We start from the raw sequence: 19282 nt of genomic DNA, 5'->3' as shown, positions 1-19282 counted from the left end.
TCAATTATTAATGTCAATACAAATGTTATGAATTATTTTGAATTATATATGATCAACATTTCATATTTTGTAACTTTTCGTTTTCACAAATCAAAATATGACATTCTCTTTAAGTAATATTAATCACACATTATTGTACTCACAAATTGAACACATGCATTAATGAAACCCATTGAAAATTCCAGAGGTAAACCTTGGTTAAAAATACAAATGTTTTTTTATGGGTTTTGGGACTAAGAACTGAGGAGCTCTAAAGCCTTTATATATATTCTGAAGCTGGCACTTAATTAAGGCTCACTTGCACCCACATAATGAAAAGGCAAGCTCCGTCCTTGAAGCCAATAACTGATTGTGAGTGATACTGTAAAGCCGAGACGTACCTTCTCCAAAATAATGTGAGACATGGTGGCATTCGCATCCACTATGATGGTGGCAGTCTTGTCATCGCGGATCTCCTTGAGGAGGGGGGTGGGATCCTGGCTGTCATCCAGCATGCGAACTGAGAGGGTTTCCTTGGAGATGAGAAACTGTCGCAGTAACACCTCCAGGTTTAATAGGCCTGTTGAAAAGGTGCACACACAAAACACTTCAGCATCCTGGCTTTTGCCAAATTTTTTCACAACAAGAAATATTACCTCCCTCTTTTTCCAAGGCAATTGTAATACCATGGGATTTTCCAAAGTAAAGGGAGCGTTCATCCAAAAAAATTCTTTAATTTCTCTCATGATTTTCCAAACTTTATGACTTTCTTTCTTTTGTGGAACACAATAGAAGTTTATAAAAATGTAAATCTAAGTCACTATTCACTTTCATTGCATCTTTTTTCCATACAATAAAAGTGAATGATGACTGAGGCTGTCATTCTGCCTAACAACTCCTTTTTTGTTCCACAGAAGGAAGTCATTTGGGTTTAGGAGCAACATTGATTGAATCATTGGGTGATGATTTGATGACAACATTTTCAGTTTTGGGCAAACTTTAGTCCTACCTTTTAAGGAACTACAGTATATTTTCTGTGCTTGCTAACATAAGGTTGAAGCAGATCTAGACAATTGGTCCTGGGGAGGAGGAGGGTTTCAGAGAGAAAACTCTGGCAATGCACTTCAGTAAAACTGGCTGCAAACAACTGAAACAATTTAAATGCTAACTGATTGGCAAACAGATTACATGTTCAAAGGATCCATCAGCCTGCTCTATGTAGACTGAACTTAGAATCATTTAAATTGTCTGATAATATTATTAATTGGATTCAACAATGATAATAAAGCTTTTATTTGGCGGTTTAATTCATAAGCACCCGAGTGCCTAATCTTGCTTTCTTTAGCATTTATGAGGCTCAGGGGAATAACGGATTTGCGATACTCACAACACTGTATCAAAACAAAATGTGGCATCAGTTTACTGTGATTTGACTCTTTAAATTCAGAAGTGCTGACTTCACACATCACAGGGCTGATACCATTGCTCACATCTGTCATCTCCATTCTCTGCTGAGTTCTCAGCATATATTTGATAAACTGTCCTGCACTTGCTGCACATCACATGCAATTTCATTACATTAAACACCACACTATAGCATTCCAAGCTAACACATGGACTGACTGAGTTGATCAAGCGGGACAGGGCTTGAGAACTACAAATACTGTTCAGCTCCAAACAAAAACTGTTAGCGCCAAACATTTGATAGTCAGTCTGTTTGGCACCGGACTTTCAAATAATAAAAAATAAAACATTTACTTACCACCTCATGTCGTTCCCAACCCATATTGTGTATATCAGAATATCAGTGAGTGACTTAAGTTTTAGTCTGTTCCTCACACAAACCTATCGTACAGCTTTAGAAGACTTGAAATACAACACACAGTCATATTGCCTACTTTATGAGACATGTATGACACACCAATGTTTTTTTTAAGCCTTTTTTTGGAGCTTAAAAGCCTATGTCACTAAGAAATGTTGTTGTATGACAAGAGCTGCATAAAAGTAAATAATGACAGAATTTCCATTATTAGGTGAACTATTCCTTTAATGAACATTTTCTGTTAACTTTTATTGCATTTTGTCCTTACAATGAAAGTATGTGGTTTATTTCTGCCTAACATCTCTAACTGTGTTCCACAGAAGAAAGCCATATGGGTTAAGAACAATAACAGGGTGAGTAAACAATGACAGAATTTTCATTTCTGGATGAACTGTTCCTTTAAGCAGGATTGACTAACTGTGGGTAAAGTGTAAGAATAGAGGGGAGGTAATGGAGAAGATGAAGGGTTTGGGTTAAGTGAGCACAGTGGGTAATATCTTAAGGAGAGGGTGCTTGCATTGGCAAGAGAAAAGCACAAAGCTGTTTCCTACATACAGGCTCTGATAAAGGCTTAGCCTCCATTCCCTCTCAGCATCTTTTCCTCAGATAACTGCCTATCTCTTTCCACTGGCCTTTTACAAAGTGCCAAGCTCATTTATCTTTGAACCACACACACACACACACACACACACACACACACACACACACACACACACACACACACACACACACGTTGTGTTTCCATCTTTTATGGGGACTTTCCATAGACATAATGGTTTTTATACTGTACAAACTTTATATTCTATCCCCTAAACCTAACCCTACCCCTAAACCTAACCCTCACAGAAAACATTCTGCATTTTTACATTTTCAAAAAACATAATTTAGTATGATTTATAAGCTGTTTTCCTCATGGGGACCGACAAAATGTCCCCACAAGGTCAAACATTTCGGGTTTTACTATCCTTATGGGGACATTTGGTCCCCACAAAGTGATAAATACACGCACACACACACACACACACACACACACACACACACACACACACACACACACACACACACACACACACACACACACACACAACATGGACACGTGCTATAGCAGAAATACACACATGCTTCAAAACACAGTGGAATACTGTACTGTGCAAACACAGAAGTGGACTGTGTGCCATAAAAGAACAGAAGTATGCACACATGCTCTCTGTGGGAATGGATTTAACTAAAATACAAAATGTGTAAATAATTTCATGAAAATCCTTTGCTTTGATATTGGTGTCAAAACAGCTTCAATACAATATTTACAGGTTTGAAGAATTTTTGAAAAGTCCAGTTGGAAAGAAAAAAATCACAAATGAGATCATCTGAGAAAATAAATCCCAGTAAACTCCTTTACAGTTTCAGAAGAGATCTCAACAGTGCATCAAACAGTGCTCAGATTTGATAAAATACATTTCAATGTGAACTTAAACATATAGAATGTATGTCTGCATGTGAACAATCGTCTAATTTCTGTCAGTGTTATTTCTCTTGAGGAAAGCTAATCCGTTGAACATTTAAAAGCTTCATTTTCAATTTATTTTGTCATCATTTTACTAAATATGTGGTAATAGAGTGTATTTGAACGTCGTTCCAGTGTGGATAAGAGGCAAATGTAGCAAAATCAGTATATTTTCAAATGAAAATGTTTCAGTGTGGACGTGGCCAGAGTTTATCCTTAAATGATTAGTATTAAATACTTTGTTTTTAATGTATTCAGACCCCTTCATTACATTTAACATTTTGTTATGTTGCAGCCAGGGGCGAAAACTTCATCAGAATGTTGGGGGGGGACAATAAACATAACAATTCTCAAGAAGGGGACACCAAGGGGTTTTTTGTTGTTGCCCCATTTGCATTTGTATTATTTTATTTCTTAAACAATTATTTTAAGAATATATCATTATATTATTTACAATACACATATTTTAATGATATTTTAGGGGGGGACAACCCTCAGATAGGGGGGCGATTTCCGCCTACGGTTGCAGCCTTAAACTAAAAAGCGTTAAAATTATTATTTATTTTTTTAGACCAATCTACACTCCATACCATATTATGACAAAATAAAAAACTGATTTTGTATAACTTTGTAAATGTATTAAAAAGAAAAAAAAAAAAAAACTGAGAAATCACATTGACATAAGTATTCAGACTCTTCACAAGCTTTCCACACCTGGATTTGGGGATTTTCTACTATTCTTCTCTGCAGATCCTCTCAAGCTCTCTGAGGTTGGATGGAGACCATCGTTGGACAGCCATTTTCAGATATCTACAGAGATGTTCAATTGGGTTCAAGTCTGGACTCTGGCTGGGCCACACAAGGACATTCACAGAGTTGTCCCTAACCCACTCTTGCTTTGTCTTGGCTGTGTGCTTAGGGTCATTGTCCTGTTGGAAGGTAACCCTTCGGCCAAGTCTGAGGTACTGAGCGCTCTGTACCAGGTTTTCATTAAGGATATCTCTGTATTTTTCTGTGTTTCCTTCAACCCTGACCAGTCCCCCAGTCCCTGTCACTGAAACACCCCCACAGCATGATGCTACCACCATTATGCTTCACCGCTGGGATGGTATTGAGCACATGATAAGCGGTGCCTGGTTTCTTCCAAACATTATGCTTGGAATTGAGGCCAAACAGTTCAATATTCATTTCATCAGACCAGAGGATCTTGTTTCTCATAATCTGAGAGTCCTTTAGGTGATTTTTTCTTTTTGCAAATTCTAAGCAGGATTTCATGTGTCTTGCACTGAGGAGAGGCTTCTTTCTGGCCACTCTGCCACAAAGCCCAGATCGGTGGAGTAATGCAGTGATGGTTGTCCTTTTGCAAGTTTCTCCCATCTCCAAAAATTATCTCTGGAGCTCACATAGAGTGACCATCTTGGTCACCTCTCTTACCAAGGCCCTTCTCCCCAATGGTGGCCAGCTTTAAGAAGAGTCCTGGTTGTTCCAAACTACTTCCATTTAAGAATTATGAAGGACACTGTGCTCTTGGGAACCTTCAATGGAACAAAAGTGTTTATAGCCTTATCCAGACCTGTGCCTAGACACAATCCTGTATCTGAGCTCTGCAGGAAGTTCCTTTGACCTCATATACTTTTTTTGCTCTGATATGCATTTTTAGCTGTGTGACATTATCATGTCCGATCATTTGAATTTACCACAGGTGGACTGCAATCAAATGTAGAAACATCTAAAAGATCATCCAGAGAAATGGGATGCACCTGAGCTAAATTTCAAGTGTCAAAGCAAAGGGGTATGGAGTGCAGATTGATGTGATTTAAAAAAAAAAAAAAGAAAGTGAAATAATGAAGGGGTCTGAATACTTAATGAATGCACTGTAAATACACAAATACTGAATACCATTTTGTCTCCTGAGCTATGAAAGAGCTGAGTAATAAAAAAAGTAAAAGTACTTCTTTTCTTTACTATTCATATGGTTGTTTTTCAGGATAAGCAATTTGGCGAGTTTAATAAATCTTTAATATCAGTTCCTTCTAAAAAAGAGTTTCAGCCAGATCTCATCCTGCCTGGAGGCCAGACGGCCATTCCTCCACTTCTTTCTTCTCATTAGACAAAAAAAAAATACAAAGTTGAAGGGGTGTGAGCCAGAGGAAAAAACTGTCAGAATCCCATTACGGTCCTTATCACATTAAATGAATGTCTTCCCTAACAAATGATAGAACTTCAGAAATAAACACAACCAGACAAAGGACTGTTTCCAGTGTCCTGCTTCAGCTTCACATCAAGTGCCCTTTTCTATCTGTAATTTTTTTCTCTGACTTTTGTGACTACTCATGTCATAGAGTTTAAGCAGACATATTATTTGATTTTACAGTTCCATCTTTGTTGTATCTACACGTTCAACATTCTTCTTAAAGAGTATAATAAAATCTCAAGTTTCAGTTCTCATCTCTCTGTGGAAATTAGATTGAAGTCTCTTGCTTAATCAACTTTAATTACAGATCACTTCAAAGCCTTGAGAAGAATATTGGGCAAACAAGTAGTACAATATTTCTGTTCCAAACAGAGGGCACAGCAAACCTGACAGGTGGGAAAACTCTTTGAAGTTTGGATTTACCTTGCTGTGTTCAATCTGGACTCCGAAGCTCAGTTCCTTTCAATTGCACCCGTGAGATATTTTGGTTCAAGAGGACAAACTTGAAAGTGATTCTAGTGCTCACCTGGCTGACCCTGCTAAGAATAATTTAGGTAATTCCTGAAGAACACAGAGACTATGTGATTTTCTGGGTCTCCCAACTGCATGGTACAGGTCGGCTAATTAAAATCAAAAGTAACAGTGAGTATCTGGTGTTGCCACCAGCTGCATACTGCAGTACTGCAGTACATCTCCTCCTCATGGACAGCACCAGATTTGTACGTGAGATATTTTGGTTCAAGAGTACAAACTTGAAAGCGATTCCAGTGCTCACCTGGATGACCCGCTAAGAATAATTTGGGTAATTCCTGAAGAACACAGAGAGACTAGGTGATTTTCTGGGTCTCCCAACAGCATGGTACAGGTCGGCCAATTATGTTCACTAATGAGACCTTACTGCACCTCACTACGCTACACACCAGCAGCTATCACCCTGCAGCAATGCACTGAAGCTAAGCAGGGTTGTATATTAATAATGTATATTAAAATTAGCCAACATTCAAATCAGAAGCCTAATTTGCATGCTTTCCAATTCACTTTCAGTTGGCTTTCCATTTAGAGTAATGTAGTCTGGCGTAACAGTTTTGGAAGACCACAAAGGGTGATAACTGTCAAGCTGTCAAACCACAAAAAGACATACTTGAAACTGAAAATACATTGAGTAGGCTACATTAAAGACACATATACACAATATAAACTCAGCATAAAAAGAAACGTCCTCTCAATTTCAAATGCTTTTATTTTCAGCAAAAATAACATGTGTAAATATTTGTATGAACATAAAAAGATTCAACATCTAAGACATACACTGAACAAGTTTCACAGACATGTGACTAACAGAAATGGAATAATGTGTCCTTGAACAAAGAGGGGGGGGTGTCAAAATGAAAATTAACAGTCAGTATCTGGTGAGGCCACCAGCTGATTTTACCCCACTTTTCCACCAAGGCAATTGCAAGTTCCCAGACATTTCTGGGGGGAATGGCCCTGGCCCTCACCCTGTGATCCAACAGGTCCCAGAATGCTCAATGGAACTGAGATCCGGGCTCTTCGCTGGCCATGGCAGAACACTGACATTCCTGTCTTGCAGGATATCATGCACAGAATGAGCAGTATGGCTGGTGGCATTGTCATGCTGGACAGTCATGTCAGGATGAGCCTGCAGGAAGGGTTCCACATGAGGGTATCACGTTCCCTGTTACGCACAGAGTTGAGATTGCCTGCAATGTCAACAAGTTAATTCAGACGATGCTGTGACACACCCCCAAGACCATGACGGACCCTCTACCTGCAAATCAATCCTGCTCCAGAGTACAGGCCTCTGTGTAATGCTCATTCCTTCGATGATGAATGCGAGTCTCACCCCTTGTGAGACAAAACCATACTCGTCAATGAAGAGCACTTTTTGCCAGTCCTGTCTGGTCCAGCCCATAGGCGCATTGTTGCCAGTGATTTCTTGTAAGGACCTGCCTTACAACAGGCCTACAAGCCCTCAGTCCAGCCTCTCTCAGCCTATTGAGGACAGTCTGAGAACTGATGAGGGATTGTGCGTTCCTGGTGTAAATAGGGCAGTTGTTGTTGCCATCCTGTCCCACAGGTGTGAAATTCAGATGTACCGCTCCTGTGCAGGTGTTGTTAAACATGGTGCGAGGATGATGATCTGTCCTTCCTGTCTCCCTGTAGTGCTGTCTTAGGCGTCTCACAGTACTGACATTGCAGTTTATTTCCTTGGCCACATCTGCAGTCCTCATGCTTCCATGCAGCATGCCTAAGGCACAATCTCACAGATGAGCAGGGACCCTGGGCATATTTCTTTTGGTGTTTTTCAGAGTCAGTAGAAAGGTCTCTTTAGTGTCCTAAGTTTTTATAACAGTGACCTTAATTGATCAAGTCTGTAAGCTGTTAGTGTCTTAACGACCGTTCCACAGGTGCATGTTCATTAATTTTTTATGGTTCATTGAAAAAGCATGGAAAACATTGTTTAAACCCTTTACAATAAAGATCTGTTGTTATTTGGATTTTTACAAATTTATCATTAAAATACAGTGTCCTGAAAAAGGGACGTTTCTCTATTTGCTGAGTTTATGTGATGACTAGAGTGAATAATCTATGTCCTTTGATGATGATTTTGGTTGAATTTAATGGAACACTATATGAGTTGTGCTCCATTATGCTGTAGAATTCTGAGCAGCCTCCAGAGTTGTAGCTGGGCGCCGACAATAGATGATGAATGGTGGTGGCGGTGTGCGTATCTTCACAGAAGATAATTTTTTCGAATTTGTGAACGCGTCATGTTGTCCGCCAGATGCATCTGGTGTGTAACCCCCTTTAAGTTACCCTGCCGCTCATACTTTACCAAAGTTGTGTTGAGAAATATGTATGAAGAGACAAAGACTACTGTGCCACGAGCAGCCCTTTTTATATCTAAACAAATGCAGATATACACTACCAGTCAAAAATATTTTTACTCATTCATTATTATATATTTTTTTCTCACATTTTAGACGTGAATAGTAAACTCATCAAAACTATGGAATAATATAAATGGAACTATGGGAATTATACTTTGTTATATTTTAGCATCTTGAAAGTAGTCACCCTTTGTCTACAAGTTGCAGACATGTTCTCTTGACATTTTCTCAACCAACTTCTTGAAGTATCATGCTGGGATGATTTTTAAACAGTATTGAAGGAGTTCCCAACTATGTTGGGCATTTATTGGCTGCTTTTCAGCAAATTGGTTTCAGCACCAATGTAATGCATTCACAAGATGGGCAAGGAAGAGGTGGGAACTGGCTGAGCAGTGAACATAAACTTTTTAATGACACAAATGAACAAAACACAACATAAAACTGAAGCACACACACAAAACTTTGTGCATCTCTCTCCCTCTCCCATCTGATTGGGCTAATTCAGCACCGGGCATACATCGTTACGGCCCAGCCATGCCCTCCTCCTCGTCAAATATATATTATATAAAGTATGAGATCTAATGAGATCTGGATTAAGAAGTTATGTTATGTATTAAATGTAATAAACTGAATTTTTGGTATTTGCGTGTAAGCATGCGCTAAGTCTGGGCACAAATGGGTGTGGTGAATGTTTGTGCACAATTTCAAGTGAAATTTAATTCTTCACTGGTTAATGCACCATCTGCTTCCTATTATACAGGTGCTGGTCATATAATTAGAAAATCATCAAAAAGTTGATTTATTTCAGTAATTCCATTCAAAAAGTGAAACTTGGATAATGTATAGATTCATTCCACACAGACTGATATATTTCAAGTGTTCGTTCCTTTTAATTTTTATGATTATAACTGACAACTAATGAAAAACCCCAAAATCAGTATCTCAGAAAATTAGAATATTGTGAAAAGGTTCAATATTGAACCTAATTAACTGTGCTAATCAGCTAATTAACTCAAAACACCTGCAAAGACCTTTAAATGGTCTCACAGTCTAGTTCTGTAGGCTACACAATCATGGGGAAGACTGCTGACTTGACAGCTGTCCAAAAGACAACCATTGACACCTTGCACAAGGAGGGCAAGACACAAAAGGTCATTGCTAAAGAGGTTGGCTGTTCACAGAGCTCTGTGTCCAAGCACATTAATAGAGAGGCGAAGGGAAGGAAAAGATGTGGTAGAAAAAAGTGTACAAGCAATAGGGATAACCACACCCTGGCGAGGATTGTGAAACAAAACCCATTCAAAAATGTGGGGGAGATTCACAAAGAGTGGACTGCAGCTGGAGTCAGTGCTTCAAGAACCACCACACACAGACGAATTCAAGACATGGGTTTCAGCTGTCGCATTCCTTGTGTCAAGCCACTCTTGAACAAGACACAGTGTCAGAAGCGTCTCGCCTGGGCTAAAGACAAAAAGGACTGGACTGCTGCTGAGTGGTCCAAAGTTATGTTCTCTGATGAAAGTAAATTTTGCATTTCCTTTGGAAATCAAGGTCCCAGAGTCTGGAGGAAGAGAGGAGAGGCACAGAATCCACGTTTCTTGAAGTCCAGTGTAACGTTTCCACAGTCAGTGATGGTTGGGGTGCCATGTCATCTGCTGGTGTTGGTCCACTGTGTTTTCTGAGGTCCAAGGTCAACGCAGCTGTCTACCAGGAAGTTTTAGAGCACTTCATGCTTACTGCTGCTGACCAACTTTATGGAGATGCAGATTTCATTTTCCAACAGGACTTGGCACCTGCACACAGTGCCAAAGCTACCAGTACCTGGTTTAAGGACCCTTAACCCTATAGAAAATCTATGGGGTATTGTGAAGAGGAAGATGCAATACGCCAGACCCAACAATGCAGAAGAGCTGAAGGCCACTATCAGAGCAACCTGGGCTCTCATAACACCCGAGCAGTGCCACAGACTGATCGACTCCATGCCACGCCGCATTGCTGCAGTAATTCAGGCAAAAGGAGCCCCAACTAAGTATTGAGTGCTGTACATGCTCATACTTTTCATGTTCATACTTTTCAGTTGGCCAACATTTCTAAAAATCTATAAGTCCCAAAAATTTTTTTGATTGGTCTTAAGTAATATTCTAATTTTTGGAGATACTGAATTTGGGATTTTCATTAGTTGTCAGTTTTAATTATCACAATTAAATGAAATAAGAAACATTTGAAATATATCAGTCTGTGTGTAATGAATGAATATAATATCCAAGTTTCACTTTTTGAATGGAATTACTGAAATAAATCAACTTTTTGATGATATTTGAATTATATGAGCAGCACCTGTATAGTCCATACCCTTTCAAGCACCAATGATTTCAACAAAAACAGCACATTCAAGTTGGTAGTGTACTGTAAATTAATGTATGCAATGAATTAGGAGAATAGAATATGGACAAGCTCCTCTTATACACATAGAAAATATGTTTTTTTTGTCAGGATTTCAATGTACATTCCATTAAAACTTTTGATTGGCACTGGCACGAAAATTGTGCTTAGAATTAGTGCGCTCACTAAACACTTTTTTTGTCTATGTGAAAAAAAGTTGTGTTTAGAAAGTACCAGGTCAATACAATGAATACTTTTGATTAAGATTAATACATATTAGAAGTTTGTAAGAAGGTGCCTAGCTATAGATTACTGCTGACAGTACAGAATATTCTTCATAGTCTTTCTCAGGAATACAAATGTTCATAAACTTTTTCTTTAATTAAAATGTAAGAAAATAGTAGTTAATAATTTATTCATAAGAATGCTTAGTTAATGGACCCAAATTAGTGCAATTAGGTTTTTGAAGCACTATGTAGCAAATTGTACATTATGCTTTGTTTCCTCAATCATGTCTGAAATGAGTGAAGTGAGTGAAATCAGTACTCAACGGACAGAAATCGTATCACAAAGTCTATACATATTTTAAGTTTCAATGCCAGTTTGTTATTGGGATATTATCTATTTCAGATAACTAAACATGCATTAAAACAAATCGCCCCATGGGCGGTTGGTTGCTTTACTGTCGATCACACAGTCTCTAAATGTTGGCCATAATATACTGCAATGTGGACCAGACCATAAGTAATTTAGTCAAATGTCTGGCTACACAGAATATGTACAGTACATCCAGATGTGAATTATATCACCACATCCAGAGGAGGTTTATAGGTAAACCTCTATGCAACAGCCACCTGGCTATCAGTATGGCAGGATGGATCGAATGAATAACTGCCCTTCCAGTTCTGTGTAATCACAACAGGTCAATGTGTAAATTTATTCATGAGTGGGCCATTTTCTATTAAGCTGTTAGCAGGCTTAGTGATTAGTGAGACCTGTACATCCTGCGAGAGAGCACGTGTGAGAAAAATAAACAGAGTAAATGACAAGCAAACACAGAGGAGCAGGTGAGCAGGCCAATTGCGCCGGCTGCAGAGGGATTCATCATCCACTTTCTACAGAGATGTATTGAAGGGCTCAAAGTGTTGAAGGGCAGTCTCTACAGCTCACAATATTTCCTCTCAACCCTTCTGCCCAAAAGCCCATTCTGCAACACAGTAAAATTTCCCAGCTGTAGCAGATGTGACTACAATCAGCACAAACCCCCAGACCTGCCATTGAGCAGAGCAGTTAGCCAATGGTGCGCACATATTTTTCCAGGTCAACAAACACATCAACCACTAAGAGCACAATAGTGTGAATGTGCTCCTCTATAGCAGTCATTTCCAAAATGTGGTTTGGGAAAATGTCACACATGTCGGTTTGTTATTGTCTAATAAAATATCAAATTACAAGCATTACCGATAGCAACTGTTCAGGCATGAAAATATCGCCACTTTCATCTCGCCTTGGCAAACATTTTTGTCAAACAGTCAGTTACAGTACCTTACAGTATTTTACATACTGATTTAATGGGAACAATTTAAGAGTAAAACTGTCTTCCATTACTGCCAATTTTTGCAATTTAAAGCAGCATTCTGGCCCACCCAGCTCTACAGCATAATAAATTAAACTAGATTTGAACATTTTCAATGCCCGCACAAAAATCTCTGGCATGAAGCTTGGGTGTTCATTATGGTTGCTTTCTGATTAAAGTTAAAAGTACTCAAGTCTCTATGACATTCTGGTCCCCAGATATGGCTTAAGTACCTCCTGGCAATCGTAATTCACTTAGAACAGCACACATCTCTTCAACTAGCCACACAATGTAAGAAAACTTTAAGTTCTGTAATACAAATAGTTGCTGAGTTGTTTAATACTTACAGTAAGGCATTTGTTCAAATTCCTATCCCTAAGTATAAACTAGAGTGAGATTTGCTTTAGCAAGCACCGCTAATAATAAAGTGTCCAAGGTGCATTCGTTTTTTTATAGATAAAAAATTGCTTCTGTCTATTTTTATATTTGGGCAAGATATTCTTAGAGGGGAACATCATGAGAAAAGGTTCAAAAGCTGTGTCTCAAATGATGCTCTATTCACTGTGCACTTACACTATGCACATAAGCAAGGTAAGCAGTGCTTAGCTAACAGAAGGGTGAAAAGAAAAATGACACAATGAAATAATTTAATATAATTGTTAATATAAACAACTGTTTTCATTCAAATTCTTCATCTTTCATCTCAGTTGAGCAGCACAGACAGTTATTCATTTAGTCGATTGGGCACTGCCCTCAGGTATAAGCAATTTATTTGATGCTTTCTCCAATTCAATTGTTTACCGCCCTTTCATTCAACAGTGCGCTCATTCAAAATACAAATGGCCAAGGTAAGCATGCTTACCAAATTGAGTAAGCCAATCAGAAGCCCCGTCAACGCTATCTGATAAGCTAGATTTTAGTTTTGTGTCAACGTATGTGTTCACGTAACTAATGCGTTAAGTACTAAAATGAATATCTGCAGTGTAAGCACCGACGATCTACGTGGGTTTAGCGAAGTTAATTTCAATAAAAAATTGAGAAAGAGAGGCTATCGAAACTTCAACATGCAGGCGACTTTTACAAAAAAGTGGTTAGTCTGAGGATATGAGGTGATCTGGCAATCATTTCCTTCTTGTGTTACACTCTGTCTGGTTTATAGTTCTACCATTAGGGCACAGTGTCTGTTTAAAAAAAATATGAAGGAATGTAGACTGCAGTGTCTACATTACATTTGCCTTATGCATTCAGGTTAATATTTTTGTCTTTGGTGTCAGATTAGTTAATTGCTGCTGTCCATTCCAGTGATTCCGAACTGTGGGAAGTGAGACGTTTGAGGTCTATGATGTGGAAACTAATAACTAGCAAGCTTTTCTTTTTGTTGTATGTTAAAACAAGCTGTAACAACCTTTCATTTGTGTGATATTAGCAATATTAATTATTTTTACTTATTACTTACAACATATGTTCGCCACTGTGACAGTTGTTTCCATTGACTGGTGGGTTCAAACGGAACAATTTATGTTATGGTAATAACATTTTCGTGACATTTCACAATCGTATTACATATAAAGCATTTAATGTGTATTAAAAGTCTTTGATGCTTGCCCAGTCGCAAAGCCCATGGCACGTGACTGCTATCAGTGGTTAAATTGGCTTTTGTAGGGAGGGGGAGCCCTTATTTACAGTGAATGGTCATCACTTAAAATCCCGCCGTAAAATGACTTAATGTGTGTTTACACCAAAGGGGCTCTTTTTCCAGTATTAATGTGTAAGGTAGGGTTGAGTAGTTATTCAAACAAAGACAAATACTTTACAATTCACTTATTTTATTATTATTTTTTATCTTGAATGTTAACAGGCAGGCAATGGATTTCACCCTCGGAAAACTTATGAAATGAACATGTTTGAAAATATTGCAAGCCAGAGACGAATAGGCCTATGTAAATGTATTTTTTATTTGTGCAATTTAGAAACGTTGAAGTCCCTTCGCACCTGAATGTTAATGTAACTCTTGCAGTAATTATTTATCATAGGGCCTACTCATGCAGCCGGTGTTATTCTGTTGAGTGTTGAAAAACCATGACTCTTTTAGCATGTAAACGGGTAAAGTTTTGGAAAGAAAAAAAAAAACATTAGCTTTGCGACAAACATTAGTCGTTCTATAAATGTTTTTAAAATTATTATTGAAACTGAATAATAAATTAACAGGGAAGTAGAGTTGGCAAAATAAATGTATAATCTCCGCCTTTATTGAGTTTTGTAATGCCTGATAGAAAAGTATCTATCTTTATAGAGCAATACAATTACTTTAGGCAATTGCAGAATAGTCCCATTAGTCACAGATACACTTCAGAAAATTGAGTACACAACTATTTCTGGCCTTAAAATTACAAAAAACAAATCAATGCAGAACATTGTATCTCAAAAGTAATACAATGTGGAACCCCATGCACTACTTAAAGCCCGATGTGGCCCCTTTACCAAAATAGTTAAAAATATTAACTATTACACAATATTAAAATATTACACACATCACATTTACAAATTTGTTTCAGGATTTTACATGAGTAAATGTAACTGTTATATTTTGACAAAATGTTTCAGTTTCATATGAAATAATCTAAAGGTAGAATTATTAGAATTATTATTAGACATCAACAGTAGCAGTTTAAAGTTTCAAGATGTGTTTCAGCTAGTATGTATTTTTAATAAAAACATTAATGTATTATTATTATTACTATTATTTAAGACTAGCTCACTGACCTATGGTTATGAAAAGCCTTTCCTTCTGTGTAATATGTGTATAAATATGTAATATTATGTAATAAATTAGATAATAATGGGCTCATATAAGTACAGTTTCTGTAGATTTTGACATCAACAACAAAAATAATGTCACTTGACGCATGTCCTTGTACTGGAAAACTATGCAACATAAAAGGAAATGCAACTCAGGACACATTAAATACAGGTTATGTTTAATCTATGGCAGGACGACACTTGATGTTAAATGTAAAATCTGTCCTGAAGCAAAACCAGTTGAGAAACACTGAGATAAAGGTACAGACAGGAGCAGGATATATTCTATCGCTCTAGCCGTTAGCGGGTTTCCATGGTAACGTCGCTGTTATGCTTAGAATTGTGACAGTTTTCCCTTGATGGTTGTGGGCGGGGTGCTGAATCAGCGATTAATGCATTTATGATGTCTGATAATTCCATATAGCCTGGGTGTCTCTGTGTAGTCTTGCTAATTATTCAGTCTCATATGCCATGTATTTTCCAGGAGTCAGGAGATGAAAAATAATTCAAGTGGAATAACAATATTTGGTGCTGAAGGAGACGGAGCTGAGCTCCGGCAGGGTGTGTTGTGGACCTGAGGAGGCGGAGCTGCGCTCTGGTGCGCTCCGGCCCAATTTAACCTCTGCCTGCTATACACTCGACCATTTAGTGTATGATGTTTTAATTGTATTATCATTTCAAATGAAACACTAATGTTTTCTTACAATGCAGAAGCATTAGCCATTTTCCATCTGAAAAAACAGACGTTTCAAACTAATGTGATGCGTTGCCACTAGCTTTAGCACATTAGCCAACCTCAGTTCAACACTTACAGTATATTTCAAATAATGTGCATATTCACACAGTGTGGGATGACAACAAACTTTTGTGTCTGTTAAAAAAAGATTCTTAAGCTTTAACACGTTCTATGCATCAGTCCTTTTAAAGATAAGCTTAGTAAATTTAGCTTAGCTTATTTAGCTTAGTCACTTTCACAAGCAAACTATAATTTCCTTCACTTACTTACAAAATTACTTTTCCAATTTACTTTCCATAAATACAGCACACAAGATCCCTTAGGAAAGAAGTGCTTGTTAAGAACACACATGGGACTTATAGATAATCTCAGTAAAATAAGACACATAATCACAGTTAGAATTAATTTAGGTTATGCTGGAATGTGTCACGATCCCTGGTTGTCTGTTCCGTGTTTTCCGTATCACCGTCACCATGTTACGATCCCTGGTTGTCTGCCCCGCGTTTTTTGTGTCACCGTCACCATGTTCCACTCTGTCATTGTACACACCTGACTCTTGTTTGTATCCTCATGTGTCTGCGTATTTAAACCCTGCCTGTTCCTCCCTTACCTTGTCGTTTGTTGAATGTTGATGTTCGCTTCCATGCCTGTCTTCCTGTGTTCCCAGTTCCTGTGTTTTGTTTTCATATTGCCCATTGTGGTAGTTTCATTTGTTCTTGTCTGTTTATTTCCACCGTTGTTTTAATTAAACCTGCACTTAGATCCAAACTCCTTGTCTGCCTCCGTCTGCATTCATAACAGAACAAACGACCTCCATGGATCTAGCGGTTCTACGAGCCAACTGCCAGCTGCTCAGCCTCATTCAGGGGGACCGTCCTGTGGAAGACCACATCCGTGATATCCTCGAGCTGGCGAGCATCACGGACTTCCCAGACTCCTCCCTGGTGGGCTTCTTCCAGGCCAACCTAAACAGTGTGCTCAAGGAGCAGTTGCCACCGGCGACGCAGCGGCTGGACGCTCCGCGTGTACATTGAGGAGACTCTGCTGGCCTGTGCCTCGCCGTTCACTGTGGGCATCGTCGAGGAGAACCCTGCCTCTTCTCCCACAGTGGTAACCCTCCATTCGCCCGTGGTTCGTCCCTTCACCCCTGCCAGCGAGCCAACCTCCATGCCTGCCTTGGTCAAAGAGCCAGTGCTGCCAGCTTCGCCTGCCCGGAGGAGGAGGAGAAGAAAGGCTTCCGCTCCCCAGTGCACACCTGCTACGGTCAGCAAGCCAGCGCCTGTAGCCTCGACCGTCCCTGAGCCAGCGCCTGTAGCCTCCGTCGTCAGCGAGCCAGTGCCTGTAGCCTCCGTCGTCAGCGAGCCAGTGCCTGTAGCCTCCGTCGTCAGCGAGCCAGCGCCTGCAGCCTCCGACGTCAGCGAGCCAGTGCCTGTAGCCTCGACCGTCCCTGAGCCAGCGCCTGTAGCCTCCGTCGTCAGCGAGCCAGCGCCTGTAGCCTCCGTCGTCAGCGAGCCAGCGCCTGTAGCCTCTGTCGTCAGCAAGCCAGTGCCTGTAGCCTCCGTCGTCAGCGAGCCAGTGCCTGTAGCCTCCGTCGTCAGCAAGCCAGTGCCTGTAGCCTCGACCATCCCAGAGCCAGCGCAACTCGAGCCTCCCAGGGCTCTGCCCCTCAAGTCTCCCGAGCCTTCCAGGGCTCCGCCTCCTGAGCCTCCCAGGGCTCCGCCTCTCAAGTCTCTCGAGCCTTTCAGGGCTCCGCCTCCCGAGCCTCCCAGGGCTCCGCCTCTCAAGTCCCTCGAGCCTTCCAGGGCTCCGCCCCTCAAGTCTTGCGAGCCTCCCAGGGCTCCGCCTCTCGAGTCTCCCAGGACTCCGCCTCTCAAGTCTCTCGAGCCTCCCAGGGCTCCGCCTCCAGAGTCCTCCAGGCCTCCGCCTCTAGAGCCTCCTACGGTGCCACCTCCCTCGGCTCTGCCTCCCGAGCCTTCCAGGTCTCCGCCCTCTAGAGCCTCCTACGGTGCCACCTCTCTCGGCTCTGCCTCCCGAGCCTTCCAGGTCTCCGCCTCTAGAGCCTCCTACGGCGCCACCTCCCTCGGCTCCGCCTCCAGAGCCTTCCAGGGCTCCACCTCTAGAGCCTCCTACGGTGCCACCTACCAGACAGGACTACCTGTCTGCCCCCTGTGCCTCCTTGGACTGCCTGTCTGCCCTCTGTGCCCCCTGGACGGCCTGTCTTGTGCCCCTTTGGTCTGTCTGTTTGCCCCCTGTGCTCCCTTGGTCTGTCTGTTTGCCACTTGTGCTCCCTTGGTCTGTCTGTTTGCCCTCTGTGCTCCCTTGGTCTGTCTGTTTGCCACTTGTACTCCCTTGGTCTGTCTGTTTGCCCTTGTGCTCCCTTGGTCTGTCTGTTTGCCCCCTGTGCTCCCTTGGTCTGTCTGTTTGCCACTTGTACTCCCTTGGTCTGTCTGTTTGCCCTTGTGCTCCCTTGGTCTGTCTGTTTGCTCCCCCCTCTCACTCCTTGGACGATTTTTGTTTCTTTTGAGTATTCCCTTTTTCTTTTTGTTTCTGAGGAGCATCTGGAAGCCACTCCTTTGAGGGGGGTTATGTCACGATCCCTGGTTGTCTGTTCCGTGTTTTCCGTATCACCGTCACCATGTTACGATCCCTGGTTGTTTGCCCACCGTTTTTTGTGTCACCGTCACCATGTTCCACTCTGTCATTGTACACACCTGACTCTTGTTTGTATCCTCATGTGTCTGTGTATTTAAACCCTGCCTGTTCCTCCCTTACCTTGTCGTTTGTTGAATGTTGATGTTTGCTTCCATGCCTGTCTTCCTGTGTTCCCAGTTCCTGTGTTTTCGTGTTTTGTTTTCATTTTGCCCATTGTGGTAGTTTCATTTGTTCTTGTCTGTTTATTTCCACCGTTGTTTTAATTAAACCTGCACTTAGATCCAAACTCCTTGTCTGCCTCCGTCTGCATTCATAACAGAATGCTGCTAAATTTAGCATGGCTCTTTGGGGACATTTGTGGGAGACAAAAACATTTTGGAACTTTTTGCAAGTTTTCTGTATTTAAAGTTTGGCCCGTATTTGCTGGGAATTTCATTTACTTTCCAAAATAATTTTTAAGGGAGGATAAGCTGGAAAACAATATTATCTTGCTTTCCCTCTATCGATCTAAACTCATCTCGGTGTATAAAGTTGATCTCTCTGGAGGTATAAAGGAAAAACATTTGAATAATAGTGTTAGCATGACTCTGAAATGGTTAACATTTCAATCTGAACTTTAGAGCATACCAAACAGCAAAGCTCTTCAAGTTACTTGCAAAAGCATTTGCTTTGGGTTTCTCTGGGAGAATGAGCAAAACATTAGTCTTTTTAGGACACAAAATTGAG

General features: G+C 40.4%; 1 protein-coding gene across 1 annotated transcript in view; it reads right to left on the bottom strand.

The window, feature by feature from the left end:
* Positions 1 to 19282, bottom strand: part of grik4 (glutamate receptor, ionotropic, kainate 4) — a 552444-nt gene that overhangs the window by 149782 nt on the left and 383380 nt on the right. The window contains exon 7 of the mRNA XM_052109736.1: positions 381 to 559. Within this exon, the coding sequence (XP_051965696.1) occupies positions 381 to 559 (179 nt within the window). The remainder of the gene's footprint in view (positions 1 to 380; positions 560 to 19282) is intronic.

This window comes from Xyrauchen texanus, chromosome 38, assembly GCF_025860055.1.
Source record: "Xyrauchen texanus isolate HMW12.3.18 chromosome 38, RBS_HiC_50CHRs, whole genome shotgun sequence".
NCBI classification, from domain to species: Eukaryota; Metazoa; Chordata; class Actinopteri; order Cypriniformes; family Catostomidae; genus Xyrauchen; species Xyrauchen texanus.
The sequence above is the reverse complement of the archived record's forward strand: the minus strand, read 5'-3'. Positions and strand labels throughout refer to the sequence as shown.